The sequence below is a fragment of the Silene latifolia genome, chromosome 2 (assembly GCF_048544455.1).
Source record: "Silene latifolia isolate original U9 population chromosome 2, ASM4854445v1, whole genome shotgun sequence".
In the NCBI taxonomy this organism is placed as follows: domain Eukaryota; kingdom Viridiplantae; phylum Streptophyta; class Magnoliopsida; order Caryophyllales; family Caryophyllaceae; genus Silene; species Silene latifolia.
The window spans coordinates 163,165,723-163,187,225 of NC_133527.1; the positions used below are offsets into that span (position 1 = coordinate 163,165,723).

Sequence of the window (21,503 nt, forward strand, 5' to 3'; positions counted from 1 at the left end):
ACTGTGAAAGTTTAACAACTAGAAATGAAAGCTAAGTCTCTTGACAGCGGAAGCTAGACTCGAGTGATGACTCCCCATGACTGCCCATAGCTAGAGAACTTCATCACCTGTCACGATCTGCTCACCATCCCCGAATAGATCACCACAGATTTTATAAAACAACGGGGTCAGTTACTGAATAATCAAAGTAAGATAAGTACAAAAGGTAACCAGCTGATCATCATCCACCTCCGGTCTCCCGATATCACACAGTAACCGACTACACACCGAAGTGTATAGCCCTGCCAGATTACCCATCGCAACAGGTAATCCTCGCCGCAAGTGGGGGACCGCAGCCAATCCCCACCTGAGCCCCGCTCATCAATGAGCGATATCCCTGTCCCTTAATGTGCACATCCCCTCTCGTGGCGGGTTCCACGGAGGGCGAACTAAGTGTGAAGCCACTCCCACAAGTGACTCCGCCAAAATCATCACAACACCAACACCAACACCACACCAACACTCCAACAATGATCAACAGACAAATAATCGTACACAATACAACATAATCTCAAATTAATTAAACAGGAACTGAGTAGGGAAACCCTGCCTTCTCATAATCTGTTATGCCGCAGCCAATCATAGAAATGCACAAGGAGTAACACATAATCACCTAAAACACGATAATTAACAATCAACAGTACATACGATGACCAAAACCCTAAACCCCCAAATTAACCCAAAACAATAATTAGGGCCAAACCCTAAAAGACAACCTATTAGCTGATCACAAAGAACCAGAGACTTATCAAAGAAATCGAGACAAGAGACGGAAGTATAGACTTGCAATCGATCAATTAGCCTTGAGAGTGATTAAGGTGATTAGAGAGATATGAGCCTCGTTGATTTTGGTAAATTGATTTAGAAACTGTAAAAGTAATTATAATAATCCCTAATCACCTTAACCAAACCGCGGAAATAAACCCGTCAGACCGGATACTCGGTCGAGTATAGAATATACTCGGCCGAGTATCCTCTACTCGGTCGAGTATTCCCATACTCGGCCGAGTATTCCTGGGCTATAAACTGTCCAGAAACACACGACACACTTACTTGGCTGAGTAAGCCATATTCGGCCGAGTAACCCACTTAGAAAACCGTAGTATTACAGTCTTCCCCCCTTAAAAAGCACTTCGTCCCCGAAGTTCCATCCCAACCTATAAAACATGGACACCTAACACTAAGTCTACTAACCACGCTTACTTCCACACCATGGCTCACGATATCGTCCCAACTACAACATAGTCTCTTAATACTAACTCCATAGTACTATCGAATATCCACAACATAAATGTTGCCAACTCTGTCTTACTTCCATAACGCTCACCAACAAACTCAATACCAAGACAATCCACCAGACAAGATCAACCACCACAACGGAATGTTACATTCTACCACCCTTAAAACGAACTTCGTCCTTGAAGTTTACTCACACACATAAACATCATCACATAATCCGTTAACACTATCGAAGTTTACTCACCCTCCTAAACATCATACTATTACGAGCACTGCCATTACCTGTAATAAAATCTACCATCACACAAATCCATCCTTATTCTACACCAACACTCAAACTTCCAATTGCAACCTGTATGACCATCAAACTCTCTTGTCGCATCCTACTCCTCTTAAGATAAATGTTACGTCCTCGTAACTCACTAATACTAGATCCTTTGGTATACCTTCCATAATCCTCATTACTACCGTATGACAACAATAACCCACTATAACCTCAACACCTACAACCATTCCTATATCCAGAGCTCTCTTTCTCTAACAGTCCTCATACCTCAATTCATTCTGCACTCCATATACTCTATACCATAAAATCCTCAGCATAACCACTACCCCAACTCTTCAACATTGCTGCAAAACGACATACTTATATATATATATATATATATATATATATATATATATATATATATATATATACACTCATCTCCACAATCATAACTCACGATCCACAACTGTTACACACACTCACATAAGCTTCTCAAGTTCATTTGTTTTATTACCACAAAACTCACCCATAACTTAACATGATACTGAGTCCTAATAAAAGGGATTATAAACCACCTGTAGTTCCAGTTCAATACCACACATGTTCTACAATTCTCTTGCCACAACTACGTCCACCAACGCCTTATCTAAAACAAGATTAAAAGTACTCTAACAACCTCTCACAACTGTGTCCCATTAACAAAATATTACTATACCATGACAACAACAGAACCATACCCAACTCTCTTTCATATCATACTCTATTCTCACTCCCAAGGCGACACTGGTAAGAAACATCGGGAAACAAAACAACGGTCTATATGCCCCGACCGACACTGACAGGAAACAACAATAAACAAACAACAATCTATGACAATACGAAAATACTCGTATCACAATACGAATTACTGTGCCCAGTGCACAACAACCACATCGATAGTCATCGCAACTTTTACAATCTCATAACATTGACCCAGTACAATTTCCTTGACCAGATGACTTTATTAAAACCGCTCTACTAGGTCACGACGCAACATATTACACGGAATCACGGATACCAACCTTACAAATATTATCCATACCATGACTCATGAGGTCAGAACCTCACACCAACATTTACACATATCATTGACCCATAATTGAATGTAACTAGCCAATCCTGATTACGTAAGTTACCACCTGATAAGGTTACCTCTCGCCCGTGCTTAACTCGTATGCCCCTCTTAACACATTCTCCCATTCACATAACTACCATTTTCTGACAAGTGTAACCATACCGTCAGTACCCAACTACTAGCAAACACCTCCTATATCCACATCTTATACTCCCTCATGACCATACATACCAATCAGTCTTCACAAAATCAACCCCTTTAGAACAACTAACTTCCCTATGTAACATCATCTTCAACCACTAGTGACAACACTACGACGCCACTGATACCGTCGTTTAGTACCAAAAATAAATACCTAAGTACTACTAACAGAAGTCAGTGGTAAGTAGGGTCGATCTCCACAGGGAGGCGGTCACTATCTACTTGTCTATTCGGTCTGTCTATGTCACAAGTTGGGGGTTTTGAGTTGTTTGACTAAACTAAATAAGATAAAGCAAGAGAAATAGAAATGAGAGGAATTAACAAGCAAGGGGGAGAGGACTAGGATTTCGGGTCATCAATGAACGTTAGTCAATCGCAGTTAAGGTCACAGATCAGTCGATGTGTCGGTCTAAGGGGCAATGAATATCTCCTTTCGGTCTCAATTCGCCCTAAAATGCCATTAGCTTAACTTTCGCCCTCACTAAGGCATCCTATTGTTCACTGCGGGTCTCACCCCTTCCAACCTTTCGGTCTAGGTCAAGGCTTATCAAAATTAAAAGGCTAATTGCATCGATTCAACTAGCAGGATACAATTATAGCAGCGATTAACAACATGGACTAAAACAACAACGACAACCTATAAACCTAATAAGCAATTTAACATTAGTCCATTGAATCACCTAATCCTAGCAGGGTAATTAGCTAAACATAATTAAATAAAGAACAAGAATAAAGAAAGCAAGAACAATAAACATTAAATAAGGAGAGTAAAGGGAAAAGAGAAAGTTACAGAGTAAGGATTCGAAAAAGAACAAAGTGATATCCAACAGTAAAGCATAGGAAAAAGTAACGTGTGTCGTATCTGGGAGAGATACAAATGACGTCCTACCTTCCCTTTTATAAGAAAAAATAGGCTTATTAGTTAACCTAATGACGGATTAAAACTAAAAGCCCAAGCCCATAAGAGAATCCACTCGATCGAGTGATTTAGAACCACTCGATCGAGCAAATCCGAGCTCAAACCGTTCGATCGACTAAAAGTACCACTCGATCGAGTAAACACTAAATAGCAACTGTTCGATCGACCATATAAAGCACTCGATCGAACTATTATTTGATCTAAATCCACTCGATCGACTAGTAAAGTGCTCGATCGAGTAAATCTTGACTTCAGCAGCTACAAAATCTTGTTAGTTCAGCTATGACTTGTCCTTTTAGCTCTCGAAATAGCTTCACGCATCCCGAGACAATAATATTTCCGCTCCAAATTCACTCTTCCTCCAAATGCATGCAAAACGGACGGTAAATGGCTTGATTTCATTACTTTTTGGTCCATTCCTGCAAATAGAGCAAAACACACCAAAGTAACATATTCGGGGCAGATTTTTGATTATATAGAGATGAAGAGAGAGAAAGCTAGAGAGAGAAGGCGATTTTCTCGTTTCTAGGGTTTCTTTGATCTTTCAGCAATGGCGAAGATAACATCAACCTCTCAATCTTCTTCTACTAAAAATATTTCCAATAATACTACTAAAAATACAATGGCGAAGAATTCTCAATCCTCTTCTACTAAAACTAATTCACATAACAATAATAAATCATCAACTAATACTAATAATAACACAGAAACACAAAATTATACAACAAATAGTAATATACCAAATAATACCAATTTTGATCAGAATATACAGGATACTGGAATTTTATCGAAACCTAGTTCTTCTGAATCTTCTGCAGATCGTGCGGCTGAAATTGCGAAAATCCGACTTGAGGTTGCGAATATGCTTGCGAAAGCAGGATATTCGCAATCTGAGTGTGAAGCTGTCATGAGTAATGACGAGAAGGAATGGACAAAGGTCTCATCTAAATTGAAGAATGATTCAACACTTACCCCGATTGTGGAGGATGAGGAACTGGACAGTCCCACCAAAGGTAATGCTCTAAAACTCACTATGGATGATGTGAAAGATGAAATCGAGTACCGGAATTTAGCGGTTTATGGTTATGTGATGGGTGCAAATCCTCCATAGGAGGCGATGGAAGGGTATCTCCATCGTATTTGGCAGAATTATGAGATCTCTTTGGTCTCTTTCCTACCAAATGGATTATTTGTTGTGCGTTTTGCTAAAGAGGAACATAAATGGCTAGTGTTAGCACAGGGAATGTTTTTGTTTGATGGTAAGCCAATTATCCTTAGGTGCTGGGAACCAAATGTCAAAATCACTAAGATGTCAGTCAAAACTGTTCCAATTTGGGTGAAATTAGTGGGTCTTGACCTAAAGTTTTGGGGGGTTAAATGTCTTGAGAAGTTGGCTTCCTTGGTTGGGAAATTTGTTAGAGTGGATGATCGTACTTTGGATAAGCTTCTCTTGGGTTATGCCAAGGTTATGGTTGAGGTGGAAGTTGATCAGCATTTCCCTGATAGGATTCGTTTTGATGATGAAAATGGGCAAGAGGTCACTGTTTTACTTGAATATGACTGGCTTCCTATCACTTGTCAAAAATGCAAGGGTATTGGTCATAGCACTAATATGTGTAGGGGGAGAGCTAAGGTGTATATGAAGCCTGCAAATGGCTCATCAATCCCAGCTCCAAAACAGGTGTGGAGGAAGAAGCCTGATGCTGTGGTTAATCTTGACCCTAAAGAGTATCCTGTTCTCAAATCTCCCAGACAAGGTGGTGGAGGTCCTGAGAATAGGTCTGAAGGTGTTATTACCCCAGCAAACACTCCTGCAAATATCCCTCAGATCTCCATGTTCACTCCAGCAAGAATTTTGACTAGAATGACTAGGCATGAGTCTAGGATACCAGGAGGCAAGGATGGTGATTTTGTGACAAGCATTAATGCTGAATTGACTAAGTCTGCAGTAATGGTTGATAAGGGGGGGGGGGGGGAGTCCTCTACCCTTCATGCTTAAATTTGGTATGTGGAATATTAGGGGCTTGAATAGTGACACCAAGCAAAGAGACGTGAAATGGTATTTACATCAGTCTGAGGTGGTATTATTTGGGCTCCTAGAGACCAGGGTCAAACCTGGTTCTCTGAATAATGTTGCTAATAACATGTGTAATGGCTGGGATTTTGTAACTAATCATAATTATCATGCTGGTGGTAGGATTTGGGTGTTGTGGAAAAATCAATATGTTAAGGTGGATATAATTGAGATGGATTCTCAATATATTCATCTCAAGGTTAAGGATAAAGTTGGGAATCATATATTCTATGCTACTTTTGTTTATGGTTTTAATAAAATTGAGGAGAGAGTACCTCTCTGGAATGCCCTTAAGAGTTGGAGTATTAATGATCCCTGGGTGGTACTTGGTGACTTCAATAATGTCAAGTACTCCAGTGAGAGAGTTGGGAAGCCTGTCAAGGATGCTGAAATGTTACCTTTTCAAGAGGTCCTGGATGAGTGTGAGTTGCATGATATGAAGACTACTGGTGCTTTTTTCACTTGGACTAATAAGCACCCAAGTGAGACTAGAGTGTTTAGCAGAATAGATAGGGTTGTTGTCAACACTGCTTGGCTTGATGTATGGCCTGATTATTTTGCACATTTTGCTCCTGAGGGGTCTTTTGATCACTGCCCCTGTGCCATTTCTTGTGAAGCTGACAATATTCCTCGAAGGAAACCTTTTAAATTTTTTAACATGTGGAGTAGGGTGCCTGATTTTCATGACATTGTGAAGAAGAACTGGAGTGTGTATATTCATGGTTCTCTTATGTTCAGGGTGGTGCAGAAGATGAAGTTGCTCAAACCTGAATTCAAAATTCTGAATAGAAATTTGTTTTCTGATGTTGAAAGAAATGCTGAGATAGCCTATACTATCCTTTTGGAGTGCCAAAGAAACCTGCAAGCTAATCCTAGGGACTTAACTCTCATGGATATTGAATACCAAGCTAAGGAGAGTTACTTACTGTTGGCTCAAGCCCGTGATGATTATTTGAGGCAGAAATCTAAGTGCCAATGGGCAAAAGATGGAGATACCAACTCTGCCATGTTCCACAAAGTTATTAAGAGTAGACAAATTCAGAATAAAGTGTTGAGAGTGGAGGATCCTATGGGCAGGATTTGTACTAAAACTGATGATATTATCTAAGCTTTTGTGACCTTTTATGAGCAGCTCCTTGGATCAAATGCAGTTACTACTGGTTTTTATCCCCATATTGCTGAGAAAGGGCCTAAAGTTGAGAATGCTGATTGGGATACTCTGTGTTAGGTTCCCTCTCCTGATGAGATTAAACAAGTGGTCTTCTCTATCCCTGATGATAAAAGCCCAGGACCTGATGGCTATACTAGTTGTTTTTTTAAAACTAGTTGGAGAATCATTCAGTCAGATATTTGCAAAGCTATTAGAGATTTTTTCCTCTCTGGTCAGATGCTGAAACAGTTGAACAATACTAACCTTGTATTGATTCCTAAGACAGAGAACCCTATTTCTGTTAAGGAGTTCAGGCCAATAGCCTGTTGTAATACACTTTACAAGGTTATCTCCAAACTACTCTGTAATAGATTGGCAGCCATCCTTCCTAATCTTATCAATTCTTCTCAATCTGCTTTTATTAAGGGGAGGAGCATAATGGGGAACATCCTTATCAGCCAGGATTTGGTAAGGCTGTATACTAGAAAATCTATGTCTCCTCGTTGTATGTTGAAGGTGGATCTTAGAAAGGCATATGATTCCATTGAATGGAAGTTTGTTCACCAAATGCTCCAAAGTTTAAATTTCCCTCCGAAATTTATCCAGTGGCTCATGAACTGCATTACTACTACTTCTTACTCCATTGTGCTTAATGGCCAATCCCATGGTTTCTTCCCTGGTAAACGTGGATTACGACAAGGTGATCCCTTATCTCCACTTTTATTTACTTTATGCATGGAGTACCTCAGTAGATTGTTGAACGAAGCTTGTGAGTACCCATGATTTAAATTTCATCCCCTTTGTAAGAGTCTCAAACTGTCTCATCTCATGTTTGCTGACGACCTGCTTCTTTTTTGTCGTGGAGATATCAATTCTGTTATGACTTTCATGGAAGTATTTCATTGTTTTTCTAGTGCTTCTGGTTTGCAAATCAGTAATGAAAAGTCTGATATTATTTTGAATGGTCTCACACCTGGTGTTGAAGATGATATCTTGAAGTATACTGGTTTCAAAAAGGGCACTCTCCCATTCAAGTATTTAGGTGTTCAGATCTCTCACAAGAGACTAACTAAATTGGATTGTAATGTGCTTGTTGATAGGATGTTGCTCAGAATTAGGGGTTGGAATAAGAGGAAAATTTCTTACTCGGGAAGACTTGTTCTAGTAAAATCTGTACTAGCTACTATTCATAACTACTGGTCTCAAATTTTTATTTTGCCTATGGGGGTTATAGACAGAATCAAGGCTTTATGTAGAAATTTCCTTTGGGAAGGTGGTGAGGGCTACTCCAAGGCTCCTTTAGTAGCTTGGTCTACTCTTTGCAAAGGGAAGGAATATGGTGGCTTGGGCAAAGAGTGTTTGGAATAGATTTAACACTCCAAGGCACTCTTTTATTATGTGGTTCATTTACCATGGCAGATTACTTACCTTAGATAGGTTGGTCAAGATGGGTATCACTCAACAATCTTCTTGCTTCCCGTGTGGTACTCAAGATGAATCTCATTACCATCTGTTCCATGATTGCTGCTATACAAAACTCTGTTTTGCCCAATTATCTCTCTGGCTCAATGTTCACTTTTCAGGTCAGATAACTGCAGTTTCTATGCTAAAACTGAAGAAATTTTCTGGCTTCATCAGGCTTGTACTCAGTTCTTTAGTCACTGCTGTTTATTGTCATATCTAGTATGCTAGGAATACTTGCAGGATAGAAGGTTATGTACGTTGCCCTGCCTCTATCATTTCAAGGATTAAAACGGAATGCAGACTCAGGCTACTGGGTAGTGATACTGGTATTCTTAAAAGGGAGGAGATTGAATGGTGTCAGCAGCGTGGTCTAATGTAATGTAGTTGCCTTGCTTCAGTTGATTGGTAGTACTGATGTAATAGTTGTAATGGTTGTTTGCTGGTTTACTCTATTTCAGATAGGGTAGGATACAAATGTTAGAATGGGTTGTAACTGGTGACGTGATGCCTCTTTGTAGGCTTTTCTTGATATTAATATTACTTACACTTCCACCAAAAAAAAACATATTCGGGGCATTTCGTAGCATAAACTACGATAATAGCATAGAAATACGTGCATAAAAAGGCCTAAAAAGACTATATAAAATGCACGTATCAGCCACCATTCTTCGTGTGACTACTCTCCTACCATCATCTCTAAATGTAACAATTCATTTCCTCTCGTGGTTATCACCCCAAATAACGAACATTAAGTCCATCAATAAAATTTATCTCAACAACTATCCAACCTTTATCCTTGATTATATAATCATCTACCTCACCACCATAGTCTCCTACCGTACAAACACCCCATCAACTTCCTACTCCTTTAAACCCTCAAACTCAGGTCTGACAAGTCGTCCTGCAATTTATATATATACTTCTTTAACTCACGCCCTCATGGTAGGATCACACAATTCCATGATGCCTGACTTTCATACCCCCTAATTCTTGTTAACGTTCAAACAACTTACCATCATCCTTCTCTTTCCGTTACTTCCAAAAATCAAATTCCATAAGCCTATGTCATTATTTCTCATTCATTTCTTATCAACAATCCTTCTTGTTTTGGTAAATTTCTACCTGTTTTAGGGTTAAAGTGGTCTTAGCGTTAGAATAGTGTTAGGGACTTGTAATTATTGTATTGGTATATGTATGTTGAGTCGTATGCGTAGTAAAACGAAGAACACAAGCAATTTTGGTGACGCGGAAAACCCAGTGTGGGAAACAACCGCGGGGGAGACGGAAATTTAGAGGTGGGAATTATTAATACGACCCGAAAACACGACACGAACCCGACACGAAGTTAGCGGGTTAGGGTCAAGACGTTGTGACCCATTTATGTAATTGGGTTGACACGGACACGACACGAAACTTAAATGGGCCGGGTTAGGGTATAGCTCTTTTGACATGAACCTGACACGAATAACCCGCTTATTTAAAAGTGATGATATATTTTGGTTGAATCAATAATGAACCCAAACAACTTAAAAGTAAATATTTTCATTTCTTATTTTTGGGATAATAGGCTTTTAAAACTTAGTTTATTTTATTACTTTATTGGGTTAAACGGGTTAAGTGGGTTAAAAATGACCTGCTAAAAGATAAATGGGTTAAACATGACCTACTAAAAGATAAATGGGTTAAACAGGTCGGGTTGGGTTATAGAAAAATTAAATGGGTTGGGTTAGGGTTGAGACAAATGACCCATTTATATAATTGGGTTCGGGTTAGGGTTGGGGTAGTGGTGACCCGTTTAAAGTTGACACGAACACGAACAGGACACGACCTGATCTGTTTGCCACGTCTAGACAGAATCCCACCAAGATTTTCACTATAATTCGAGAGAAAATACAATGTGGATGATATTGCTATATTACGGTGGCTAGGGCTTTTCTTTGTATTTTCTGATGATCTCTTTGTCTTGCATTGATGCCCCTTATATAGTAGAGCTCCTCCATCTAGGATTTCTTGCTTCTCTTCCAAGTATTCCTAATTTGATGCGGGGTAGGACTTTCCTTCTCCTGGATATGGTAAGCGATAGAGTTTCCTTATATTACTTCCACACGGATTCACCACCGAAACAGGACCCATGCCTTATGATGCACGCTGCTCCTGCTCTGGCTCCCAGGTATCCTGCCTCCTGCTCTGCTTCCAGACCCGCTTCCTTAGACTAGCCCATATCCAGATTTTGGGCCTAATAGTTTGCCCCCAATTTTCCGCGAGAGTCCAACCCTAATTATTTGAGCGGGAAATTGCAATGTATCGTTGAATGACTTCTCGCATACTCTTTCTTAATTCACATTTCAAAACTTCACCTACTTTTCCATATTTAATCTCATCCGCCCCTCTATTCTCTCTCATCAATCATTTCCACCACCTAAAAACCCTCAAAACTCCGATTTCCCTAATCCACCTTCTCATCTTCCTTTCACTGTCAGCGCCGCCTCCATCTTCCATCTTCCGTCTTCCAAGTATTCTCATTTTTCTCTTTCTTCATTTACCATGGCCAAAACCCGCTTCACCTCATCTTCGTCCACCACCATCGACCTTGTCGAGGACGAGATCTTTCCCTCCCAGGGGATCCTAAAAAAACCGCACTCTGGTGACTCCCACTTGACCCAAGACGACATCCCTAGAATTAAAGCTCTCCTATGCTTAGGTGACGATGTGGTCATTCACATCCCCAAACCCGGTCAGAAAGCCGACGCCTTTCGTGAGGGGTGGATCTGCTTGTACACATACCCCTTTGTCCTTGGCCTCATATTTACTTTCCCTTTGATGATTCAAGAGTTCATCTGTCTGAACTCTCTACCAATGACTCAAATTGCCCCCTATGCATGGAGGATCCTTTTATCTACTGTCGCCCTCAATAACAGCCTGGATACTGGGATTGGGCTGTCAGATATGGCCCACAGGTTCGAGTGTCGGTCACTCGGGAATGGCCTGTACACCTTCAGGGGTGTAGAGAAGACTGAAAACTTTCTTCAATCTGCGGCCAAAGGGAAAGACGATGGGTGGTATGAGGACTTCTTTTTTGTCAAGCTTGAATCCCTTCCTATTCATGCTGATTATCTGTTCGAGCATTGGATCCTAGCCAAGAGTAAGTATACTTGCATGTTTACTTTTCTGATTGCTTCTGCTACTCACCGTTCTTACTCTTTGATTTGACGCAGAACTCAAGAATCCTAAGAAATCCTAGGACGAAGACGCCTCCATTGCCAAACTCTTCTCCATCCCTGAAGACCAAAGGCTATTTCCCATCCTGCTCTTTGGTTTAGACAACTCTGCTGCTGAAGAAACCATGTCTTCTGGTAAGTACCTTTTTCTGGCTTCCATATGCTTCTGCACCCACTTACTTTGGATTCCAACGCCCTATGCTCTGGTGCTTACACATGAAATGCCCGCCCCTCTGCTTCCGAGATCCTGATGCGCCAAGCCAAGAAAAGAACAGCTGACTCCTCAGCCTCACCTGCCTCATCCAAAAGGAGATCTGCCCCCAGACCTGCTCTAGAGCCCATTGAGGTGACTCCAATATCTCGTGCCCCTGGCTCCCCCATTCGTGCTGATGACCAACTGATCCGTCTCCCTGCTAACTTTGGGGATACTGAACGTGTTAACTACTGTTCTGCGCTGGAACGGCTTTTAACACCAGCCTGCTCCAGGATATTTGACGAGACTGTAAGTCTGCCTTCTATCGCCCCTGTCTACTTCCCTTTTTGTCTCTATATTATTCTAACCGGAGGTTTTCTCATGTGCCGCAGGCTTTACAGTCGTCCCTCTACCTCCGCAAAATGCTACAGAGGGCCACGGTTGAATGCCTGGCTTCCGTGGAAAAGAACAAGGAGCTCACGGCCACCTGCGCCAAACTGAGGGAGCAGCTCCACACGACCAAGAAGGAGAAGGAGGCTGCCAAAGATCAACTTGCCAGGACGCAGGAAGCCAACCGTGTTCTGATCTCTGGACTGATAAAGGCAGAGGCCCGTGCTGAAGAGATGGCTGAGCTAGCCAGAAACGTGAGAGCCTACACTGCCTTTGAGGGGAGGATTGACTGTATCCGGGCTTATACTGAAGGGAGGCACACATCCTGGAACCTGGAGGAGGAGGAGGCTGAGTTTGCTCGTGCTTTTCCCAATGGTATGGATTTGAGCGCTTTATTCCCTGCTGGTGCTGAGGTCGCCAATCCTGAACCTGAATTCCTTGTCATGGACATCTTTGGAGCTATCTCTGGGACCGATGCTGTAGAGGAGATCCTGGCAGAGGAGGCACTGGCACTGCTGTGGCTCCTGAGGCTGTTTAGGTACCTGCATCAGAGAGGCAGATGGAGCATAGGGAGGAAAGCATTAGTCAGGACGCAGCTGTTGAGAGGATTGACCTCTCTTAAAATTTTAATTATATTTTCTGGGGACTTGGCCCTGTGTGGTGCAAGTTTATATTTATACTTTCAAACTCTTTTTTTTGTTTGCTTATGCCCGCTGGTGTGCAGGCTTTGAAACTATTGCGACACTTGCTATAGGTAGCAGGTGCCCTTATTTTGAAGTAAGTTTGGGCCTAGCTCTTAGGCCCTCCTTTTGTTATACTTGCTTTTATGCCCTCGTTTTCTGGAGTTTTAATCCCACATAGACATATCCAGGAGGCTGACCTGGTTCCAGGTGCACAGCCCTCGCCCCTGGTGGCAGATGCTTGATAACATATTTTACCCATGACGTAAAATACCTTATCAATAGGATAGCTGATTAGAGCGTACCTTCATTGTCTTTTTCTGACTAACAAGGAATGTTGCGTTCCTTGTGGTTCCAGCGTTTGTGATTTCGTGCATGCACCTATGTATATGGCCTACGTCATAGCTATGGATTTACTGAGATTAACGATGAGGTACAGGTGGTCTTAGTATCGCCGTACCATGCACACTACCTCAAACGTATGCTCCCCATGTGGCTTGACTTAGTAAACGTCTCGCAACCTCACATGGCAGGGGCTAGACCCTCAAAGTGTCCCTTGCCTGACAAACAACCAACATCAGTGTCAAAGCCTTTCTTCCTAGAAGCGTGATAAATTCCAAAGTAGTACAAATTATCTGGTGCTATCTCATGGTGTTCCAAGGCAACAGCTGGATCCAGTAAGCCACAGCCTGAACTACTTGGTTTAAAAACGACTCAATTGGTTTTGAAAAACGAAAAGAAAGAAAGGCAAAAATTTTAAAAATATACCAACACCTAAAGCATATACTAACCCCCCCTCCCTTTTTTTTGCTTCACGGACTGTTGAAAGGTCTTTTGTACACTAAAGGTTTGGTACTTTGTTAGACAAAGTACCGTTTCAGATGACGAATATTCCAGGGTTTATCCAGGATCTGACCATGCATGGTCATCAACCTGTATGCCCTATTCTTAAAAATGCTCTCGACCTGATATGGTCCTTCCCATTTGTAGGCGAACTTGCCTACCTTGTGATTTTTGGTATTTTCAAATACCCTTCTGAGTACTAGGTCCCCTACTGCGAGGGTCCTGACTTTGACATTCTTGTTATATGTCTTGGCTACAGATTGCTTGTATGATGCCATACGTATGTAAGCGCTTTCTCTTAGCTCATGAACTGTGTCTAGGCTACTAGCCATTTCAACTTGGTTCTGCTCTGCTGTCTGGCAGCCATACCTATGTGTAGGTACCATAACCTCCGAGGGTATCACCGCCTCTGCCCCATATACTAGGCTAAATGGCGTCTGGCCTGTTGCCACTTTTGGCGTCGTTCTATCTGACCAGAGTACCAATGGTAGCTCGTCTGCCCATTTTCATCCTAGCTCTTTCAGCCGCTTTCTAAGATTCTCCACAATAATTTTATTGCTGGACTCAGCTTGGCCATTGGTTTGTGGGTATCTGGGGGCGGACTTTCTCAGCCGTTATGTTCCAACGTGAACAAAAGCCCTCAGTGTTATCTGATATGAACTGGGATCCGTTGTCGTATATGATTTCAGATGGTATTCCAAATCTGCTAATGATGTTGCGTTTTATAAATGAGATCACCTGGCGTTCCTTTACCTCTGTCATAGCCTCAACTTCGATCCATTTTGAAAAATAATCAGTCATGATGAGCATATACACTCTGTTTCCTGGAGCCCAAGGCAGCTTCCCTACTATGTCCATTCCCCACATCATAAATGGCCACGGGGAGACGATTGGATGCATTGGTTCTGTTGGCTGATGGATTGCCGGAGCCGCCTTTTGACACGGATCACAGGGTCTGGCATGGTTAACAGGGTCTGCCCGCATGGTAGGCCCGAAATACCCTTGTCTTAAGATTTTGTTAGACAGACTCCGTCCTTCAGCGTGGTTTCCACACTCCCCGCTATGCATGTCGTGCAACACTGCATCCGCCTCCTCTTTACTTAGGCACCTGAGACAAGGTCTTGCCAAAGATTTTTTAAAGAGGATGTTATCTATCAAGACGTATCTGGAGGCCTTTATCCTAAAACTTTGTGCTTCCTTCCTGTCCTCGGGGAGTGTCCCATCTCTCAGCCAATTCGTGTAAGGTGTTCTCCAGTCTGGACCCTCCTGCTGTCCTTCCTCTGAGATCAGGATCCTAGCTTCTTGCACACGTCGCGCGTGTGTTGCTTCCCTTGAGAGATCCTGCTCTTACTCCTTCTGAATGGCCGGGGTTAATACATGATTAATTGGTATATTCGATAGTTCTGCAGGTTGGAAGGTGGCTCCTAACATGGCCAAAGAGTCTGCCTCCACGTTCTGATCCCTTGGTATCTGAGTTATTTTGAATGATCTGAATTTTAATTTCTACTCTGTGGCCATTGTTTGGGCTAAAATTAGCACAAAAAAGGAGACCCACTTAATAAAATAAAAAGCTATGGAAGGAGTGATAAGGGGGAAGGAAGCCCGCGGTTGGAGAAAGGGGAAACGAGCTCAAGGGAGAACAGGAGCCCATCATAGAAGGCGTCCGGATTAAGGAAAGAGGAGTTAGGGAGAAGTTAGGGAGATCAGGGAGAATTGGGAAAGGCGGCCAAGTATGGAAAGAGTTCTTATGGAAATTATATTCCTTTTCCATATTCAAAGTAGCACATATCTAGGGTTCTTACTCTATAAATAGCCAAGAAAGCAAATCAAGAAAGACATTCAACACATCCACATTCAACACTCCCGTATTCACGCATCCACATTCAAGATCACATCAACACCTCGGCATATTATTATACTCAAATATACATTCATCCTAGATCTTGCAGGCCTGACGCCTAGGGCCAGCGGGATTAGCTTTATGCCACAATTGTAATCATCCCTCCTACTCAAATAGTGCAATACTTGGCAGGGTACCGTCCCTCCCGCGGTTGTTCCCACATTGGGTTTTCCGCGTCACCAAACCTTACGTGTCAATTTACATTGTGTACTTTATTTCTTTATTTAAATAACAACAAATGAACAATCATACGATTAACCAACGAGTAAGACCGCATTAACCCTAATCAATCAACTTGGTAAAAAATACCTAAACAGTTTGGCGTCCACCGTGGGGCATTGTGGTCGTCAATCGTTGATATTCTAGATACATAATGGATAAGCAAGCATCTGAAGCCGTGTCAGGGAGCAGGCAACCATCGCCACCGCCATCAACTACTCAAAACCCGACAACAACAGTGGATACACAGGCTCCCGGACACACCCCAAGAATCATACCGACAACAAAAACCTCTTTACCTCCTAAGGGTCCTGCTGTCGCGGCCCAAGCCAGATCAGATAAAGCAACAGCAAGTTTAGGCCTCCCTCCGCCACCTAGTCCCACACAAATCTTACTCACTGGTGTAGAAAATCTTCATAAAGCTATGGAAAACATGAGAGAAGACCAGAAGAAAGCTGAAACTGAAGCAAGAAGGAGGGACAGAGAGCTCTAGGCACAGATAGACATCCTCAAACAGCAGTCTGTCACCCCAGCACGCAGGACAGACGTGGGAAGGCCTACACTAGTAGATCTGACGCATGGGGCATCAGGCAGCAGGAATCCACTTCGACAGGTACCGGCTGAATTAATAACGAGATTGGATCTGTCCACGATACCATCAGATGGAAGGATAACCCCACAAGGGTTGGGATACCTCACGCCATATAACTGGCCCGCAGCTAGCTGTATGGAAGTACGAGCGGGTGGCATCCCCGACAGTAGCCTCGCCACAATCGATCAGACGCCTGGAGCAGGATCCGAGTCAAACCAATAAATGGACTAGCAGCAGGGGACAGTCGTTACAACAACTCCTCTAGTAGCTGGAACACATCAGAACCTTCAAGAGCTCGGATCAGGAGGCAATATATTAAACTAGCAGCGTGATGGGTGGACCCCGATTCAGCAAAGATAACGAATCAAGCAGATTTGAAGTTAAAAGAAATACTGAGTAGGGTCCCAGGATTGCCACCCCCACTCGAGAAAGCGGCATTAGACAGCTATGCCGATTCACCGTTCGTGGACACCATATCCATCACAGCCATGCCAAAGGGATTCACAAATCTAAATATACCTCTCTTCGACGGCACAACAGATCCCTTTGATCATATAAGCCAGTACGAGCAGAAGATGATGACAGTAACAGCTGTAGGACAAGTCAAGGAGGCTTGCATGTGCAAAGGGTTCGGGTCCACCCTAACAAGACCAACACTTCGATGGTTTGTGAGCCTGCCCAACAGGTCGATATCTACATTTGCTGAATTGGTGAACGCATTTACTCAACAGTTTGCAAGCGAGAAAACCACGAAGCATGCGGGAGATCCGTATTAATCGTCCGGGGGGGAGAGAGCATTGGAGAATACAGTACCAGGTTCAACAATGAGAAGGTAGCAGTACGAGAGTGTGATGTATCAACAGTAGTAGAAGCCTTCAGAAGAGGCCTCCACCACGACTCCGACCTATATAAGCAGCTAACCATGTATCCGTGCCATAGTTTCGAAGCGGTACAGGAGAAGGCAGCTGCCGCAATCAGATTGGAGGAAGATATCCTAGCCAGAGCTAGCTTACTGAGCACGCCAAGTATCTCTAGTACCTCAGCCGTGGAGAAATTAGGAAGAAAGCAAACCACCAACAAGAAGGATGAGAGGTACAGACTATATTGGAGGGGAGTCAATAGAATCGAGGAAAATCAGCTACTCCCCACTCTGGCAGAATATGGATTCACTACGGGTATCGGAGGAATCTTGAAGGCACTCAGAGAGATGGGAGATAGAGTCAGGTGGCCCAACCCACCAGTGGGAGAGCAAGCTTGGAGAAAGGATAGCAAGAAGAAGTGTGAGTTCCATCGTGATATCGGACACAACACTGAGGACTGCTACACATTACAAAGAGAGATCAAGCGCCTGTACGGACAAGGAAAGCTGAGCCACCTATTACCACGTGGGCAAGCGGAAGAAGATAAGGTTGGCTCCGCTAAGCTGGCAGACCCACCCACATGCACCAAAATCATAAACGTGATAACAGGCGGCTCAGACTTAAGCGGGCTGACATACTCAGCAGCTAAAAGACGTGCCACCGAGATCAAAGGAGACAGGCCAGCCAATTCTTGCAGAATTTCTCACAGTGACCTGCCAGCGGCCAGCTTTGATGAGGGAGATACATACGACGAGCGAGAACATCATGACGCACTTATTATCACCTTATCGATGGCCAATTTCACAGTTAGAAAGGTCTTGGTAGATACAGGAAGCTCGGTCAATCTAATCATGCTGAAAACTATAGAGAACATGGGATTCAGCGAGAAGGATTTGCAGAAGGAGACTATTCCGCTAGTAGGCTTCAGTGGAGAAACAGCCAACTCACTAGGCGAAATAGTCATCCCAACCTATGTGGGAGGAGTCAACAAGCAAGTCATGTACCTGGTTATAGACGGCCTCTCCACCTACAACGTCATCTTGGGAAGACCATGGTTGCACCAAATAAAAGCAGTCCCCTCAACAAACCACCAGTGCATAAAGTTCCCCACACCATGGGGAGTAGAAACAATAAGAGGAGATCAGGAGGAAGCTAGAGGCTGCTATAAGAAGGCACTCAAGTGCACGCGCGACCCTCCCGCATAGCAATTCTGAAGCGACATATCCGGGACAAATACATTGAACCCCAGCGGAAGAAGAGTGGATCAAATCAACTGGACAAGTGCACCTGAACGAACCGTGCTCATTGGAGCAGGATGCACAGGAAGCCTAAGACAGCAATTAGTCAAGTTCTTACAGGATAACATGGATTGTTTTGCATGGTCACACGATGACATGATAGGAATAGACCTGTCCATCATAACACATAAGCTTAGTGTGGACCCAAAGTGTAAACCTATCCAGTAGAGAAGAAGAAAGTTTGCAGCGGAAAGAAACAAAGTGATCAACCAAGAGGTAGATAGCCTGCTGGCAGCGAAGAAAATAAGAGAAGTAAAATATCCAGAATGGCTGTCTAACGTAGTGGTGGTGCCCAAGAAGAATGGGAAATGGAGAGTATGTGTGGACTTCACCGATCTCAACAAAGCATGCCCTAAAGATCCCTTCCCGCTGCCTCATATTGACGCAATGGTAGATGCGACAGCTGGACATGAGATGTTAACATTCTTGGACGCATGGAGTGGATACAATCAGATCAAGATGGATCCTGCAGATCAAGAGAAGACGGCATTTATGTCTGAAAGAGGAATATACTGCTACAACGTCATGCCATTCGGCCTAAAGAACGCAGGCTCCACATATCAAAGGCTGGTTAACCAAATGTTCAAAGAACAGATAGGAAGAACAATGGAGGTGTACATTGATGACATGGTGGTGAAATCAGAAAAGGCCAAAGATTATATGCGGCATCTGGCAGAAATATTCAGCACCCTCAGAGAATACAAAATAAAGTTAAATCCATCTAAGTGCACCTTCGGAGTATCCTCTGGCAAATTCTTAGGCTATATAGTAACCCAAAGAGGAATAGAGGCCAGCATCGAGCAGATCAAAGCTGTCTTGCAGCTGGAGTCACCTGAGAAGCCTAAGGATGTTCAAAGACTAGCTGGAAAGGTAGAAGCCCTGAACAGGTTCATTTCAAGATCTTCAGATAAATGCAGGCTGTTTTATGACGTACTAAGGAAAAGCCAGAAGTTTAAAAGGACCTCTGAGCACGAGCAAGCCTTTAGAGAGCTGAAGCATTACCTCAGCAGCCCGCCGCTACTGTCGAAACCAAAGCCAGGAGAACCACTATTCCAATACCTGGCCGTCACAGAAGTGGCAGTATGTGCTGTCTTGGTCAGAGAGCAAGAAAAGGAGCATAAACCAAGTATACTACGTGAGCAAGTCTCTGCTGCTGGCAGAGACCAGGTACACATCCCTTGAAAAGTTAGTACTAGCATTGGTAGTAGCATCTCGCAAACTGCGCCCCTATTTTGAGTCCCACATCATACATGTCGTGACCAACTACCCGCTAAAATATATCATGAGGAAGTCTGAACTATCAGGCAGAATGTCAAAATAGTCTGTACACCTCAGTGGGTACAATATCCAATATGACCCCCAACAAAGAATCAAATCGCAAGCACTTTGGCCGACTTCGTGTCGACTTGTTGACCATCCGAACCGCGGATACGGAGATCCTCACCTTAGAAGGAAGCAAAGAGAGAAGTAAGTCCGCGGATGCATATTGACGGAGCCTCCAACCAAAGGGGGGCAGGCGCGGGATTAATCCTGCGGTCACCACAGGGAGACCTGATAGCGCAAGCAGTAAGATGTGAATTCAAGGCAACCAACAATGAAACAGAGTACGAGGCCTTGATATTGGGAATGAAGCTAGCTTTGGAGTTAGGGATCAGGCACCTGCTCATATCCAGTGACTCTCTATTAATAGTCAACCACGTGAATGATGAGTTTATAGCCAGAGATTCGAAGATGATTGCATACCTGAAAGCAGTAAAGGAGTTAAAACAGAAATTCGAAACTTGCAAGCTTAAGCAGATCCCTAGAGATCAGAATGTGGAAGCATACGCCTTGGCAACTCTGGGGGCAACATTTAAACCAACAGAACTATCCAGCATTCCAATAGCACACATGCTGAAGCCTTCCATCCAAAAGGCAGATGAAATAGATAAAGGTGAACTGGAGGATCCATAGAGCGAGAAAGAAGTCCAGCCAGTTACAGAGGAAGGCGAGAACTCCCAGCAAAACAGGCAAACGCCTGACCAAACAGCCGAACAAGCAGGCGACTGGCGCACATCTTACCTAGACTGGCTACGCCATAACAAGCTGTCAGATGACAAGAAGGAAGTGAGAGCTTTCAGAGTAAAGGCCTCTAGATTCATACTTATTGATGATATATTATTCAGAAAATCGCTAGCAGTCCCCTACCTACGGTGCCTGGACAAGGGAGAAGCACAGACTGTGTTACATGCTCTCCACAGTGGCGAGTATGAAAACCATGCAGGGGGCAGGAGTCTGGCAAATAAAGCCCTCAGTCAGGGATACTATTGGCCTACAATGAAGGAAGATGCAGCAGAGTACGCACGTAAATGTGACGCCTGCCAGTGCTCAGCACCAATGATCCATCAGCCAACAGAGCCCCTGCACCCTATCATTTCTCCCTGGCCATTTATGGCATGGGGCATGGACATAGTAGGCCCTCTACCACGAGTCCCAGGAAACAGAACCTGGATGCTAGCAATGACAGATTACTTCTCCAAGTGGATAGAGGCAGAAGCATTCACAGAGGTAAAAGATAAACAGGTCATTTTGTTTATAAAACGAAACATCATTTGCAGGTTTGGTATCCCATCAGAAATCATATCTGACAATGGCTCACAATTCATCTCCAACGATACCGAGGGATACTGTGCCGGGTGGAACATCACCTTAAAAAAGTCAAGCACCTAGGACTCGAAGTCAACGGCAAGTGAATCCAAAGAACAAAATCATTATGGACAATCCGAGAAGGAGGTTACATGAGTTAGGAGAAAAGTGGGCGGATGAATTGCCACTAGTGTTATGGTGGTCAGACGACGACACC

At 43.3% G+C, this 21,503-nt stretch overlaps 1 protein-coding gene across 1 annotated transcript; it reads left to right on the forward strand.

Annotated features, from left to right (window-relative positions):
- Positions 1-4,897: 4,897 nt before the first annotated feature.
- LOC141641547 (uncharacterized) lies at positions 4,898-8,372 on the forward strand. Its single transcript, XM_074450204.1, has 5 exons — positions 4,898-5,721; positions 5,801-6,872; positions 6,987-7,075; positions 7,181-7,773; positions 7,870-8,372. Exons 1-5 carry the CDS (start codon positions 4,898-4,900, stop codon positions 8,370-8,372), a joined length of 3,081 nt encoding a protein of 1,026 aa, XP_074306305.1.
- The last annotated feature ends 13,131 nt before the right edge of the window (positions 8,373-21,503 follow it).

What these genes read in the sequence shown, in the direction of transcription:
- LOC141641547 (XM_074450204.1), top strand. Translation starts at nt 4,898, where the DNA reads ATGGAAGGGTATCTCCATCGTATTTGGCAGAATTATGAGATCTCTTTG. An exon ending in ACTCTGCCATGTTCCACAAA is followed by an intron (nt 6,873 to 6,986) that starts GTTATTAAGAGT and finishes TTTTATGAGCAG; the next exon opens with CTCCTTGGATCAAATGCAGT. An exon ending in AATGCTGATTGGGATACTCT is followed by an intron (nt 7,076 to 7,180) that starts GTGTTAGGTTCC and finishes TTTTAAAACTAG; the next exon opens with TTGGAGAATCATTCAGTCAG.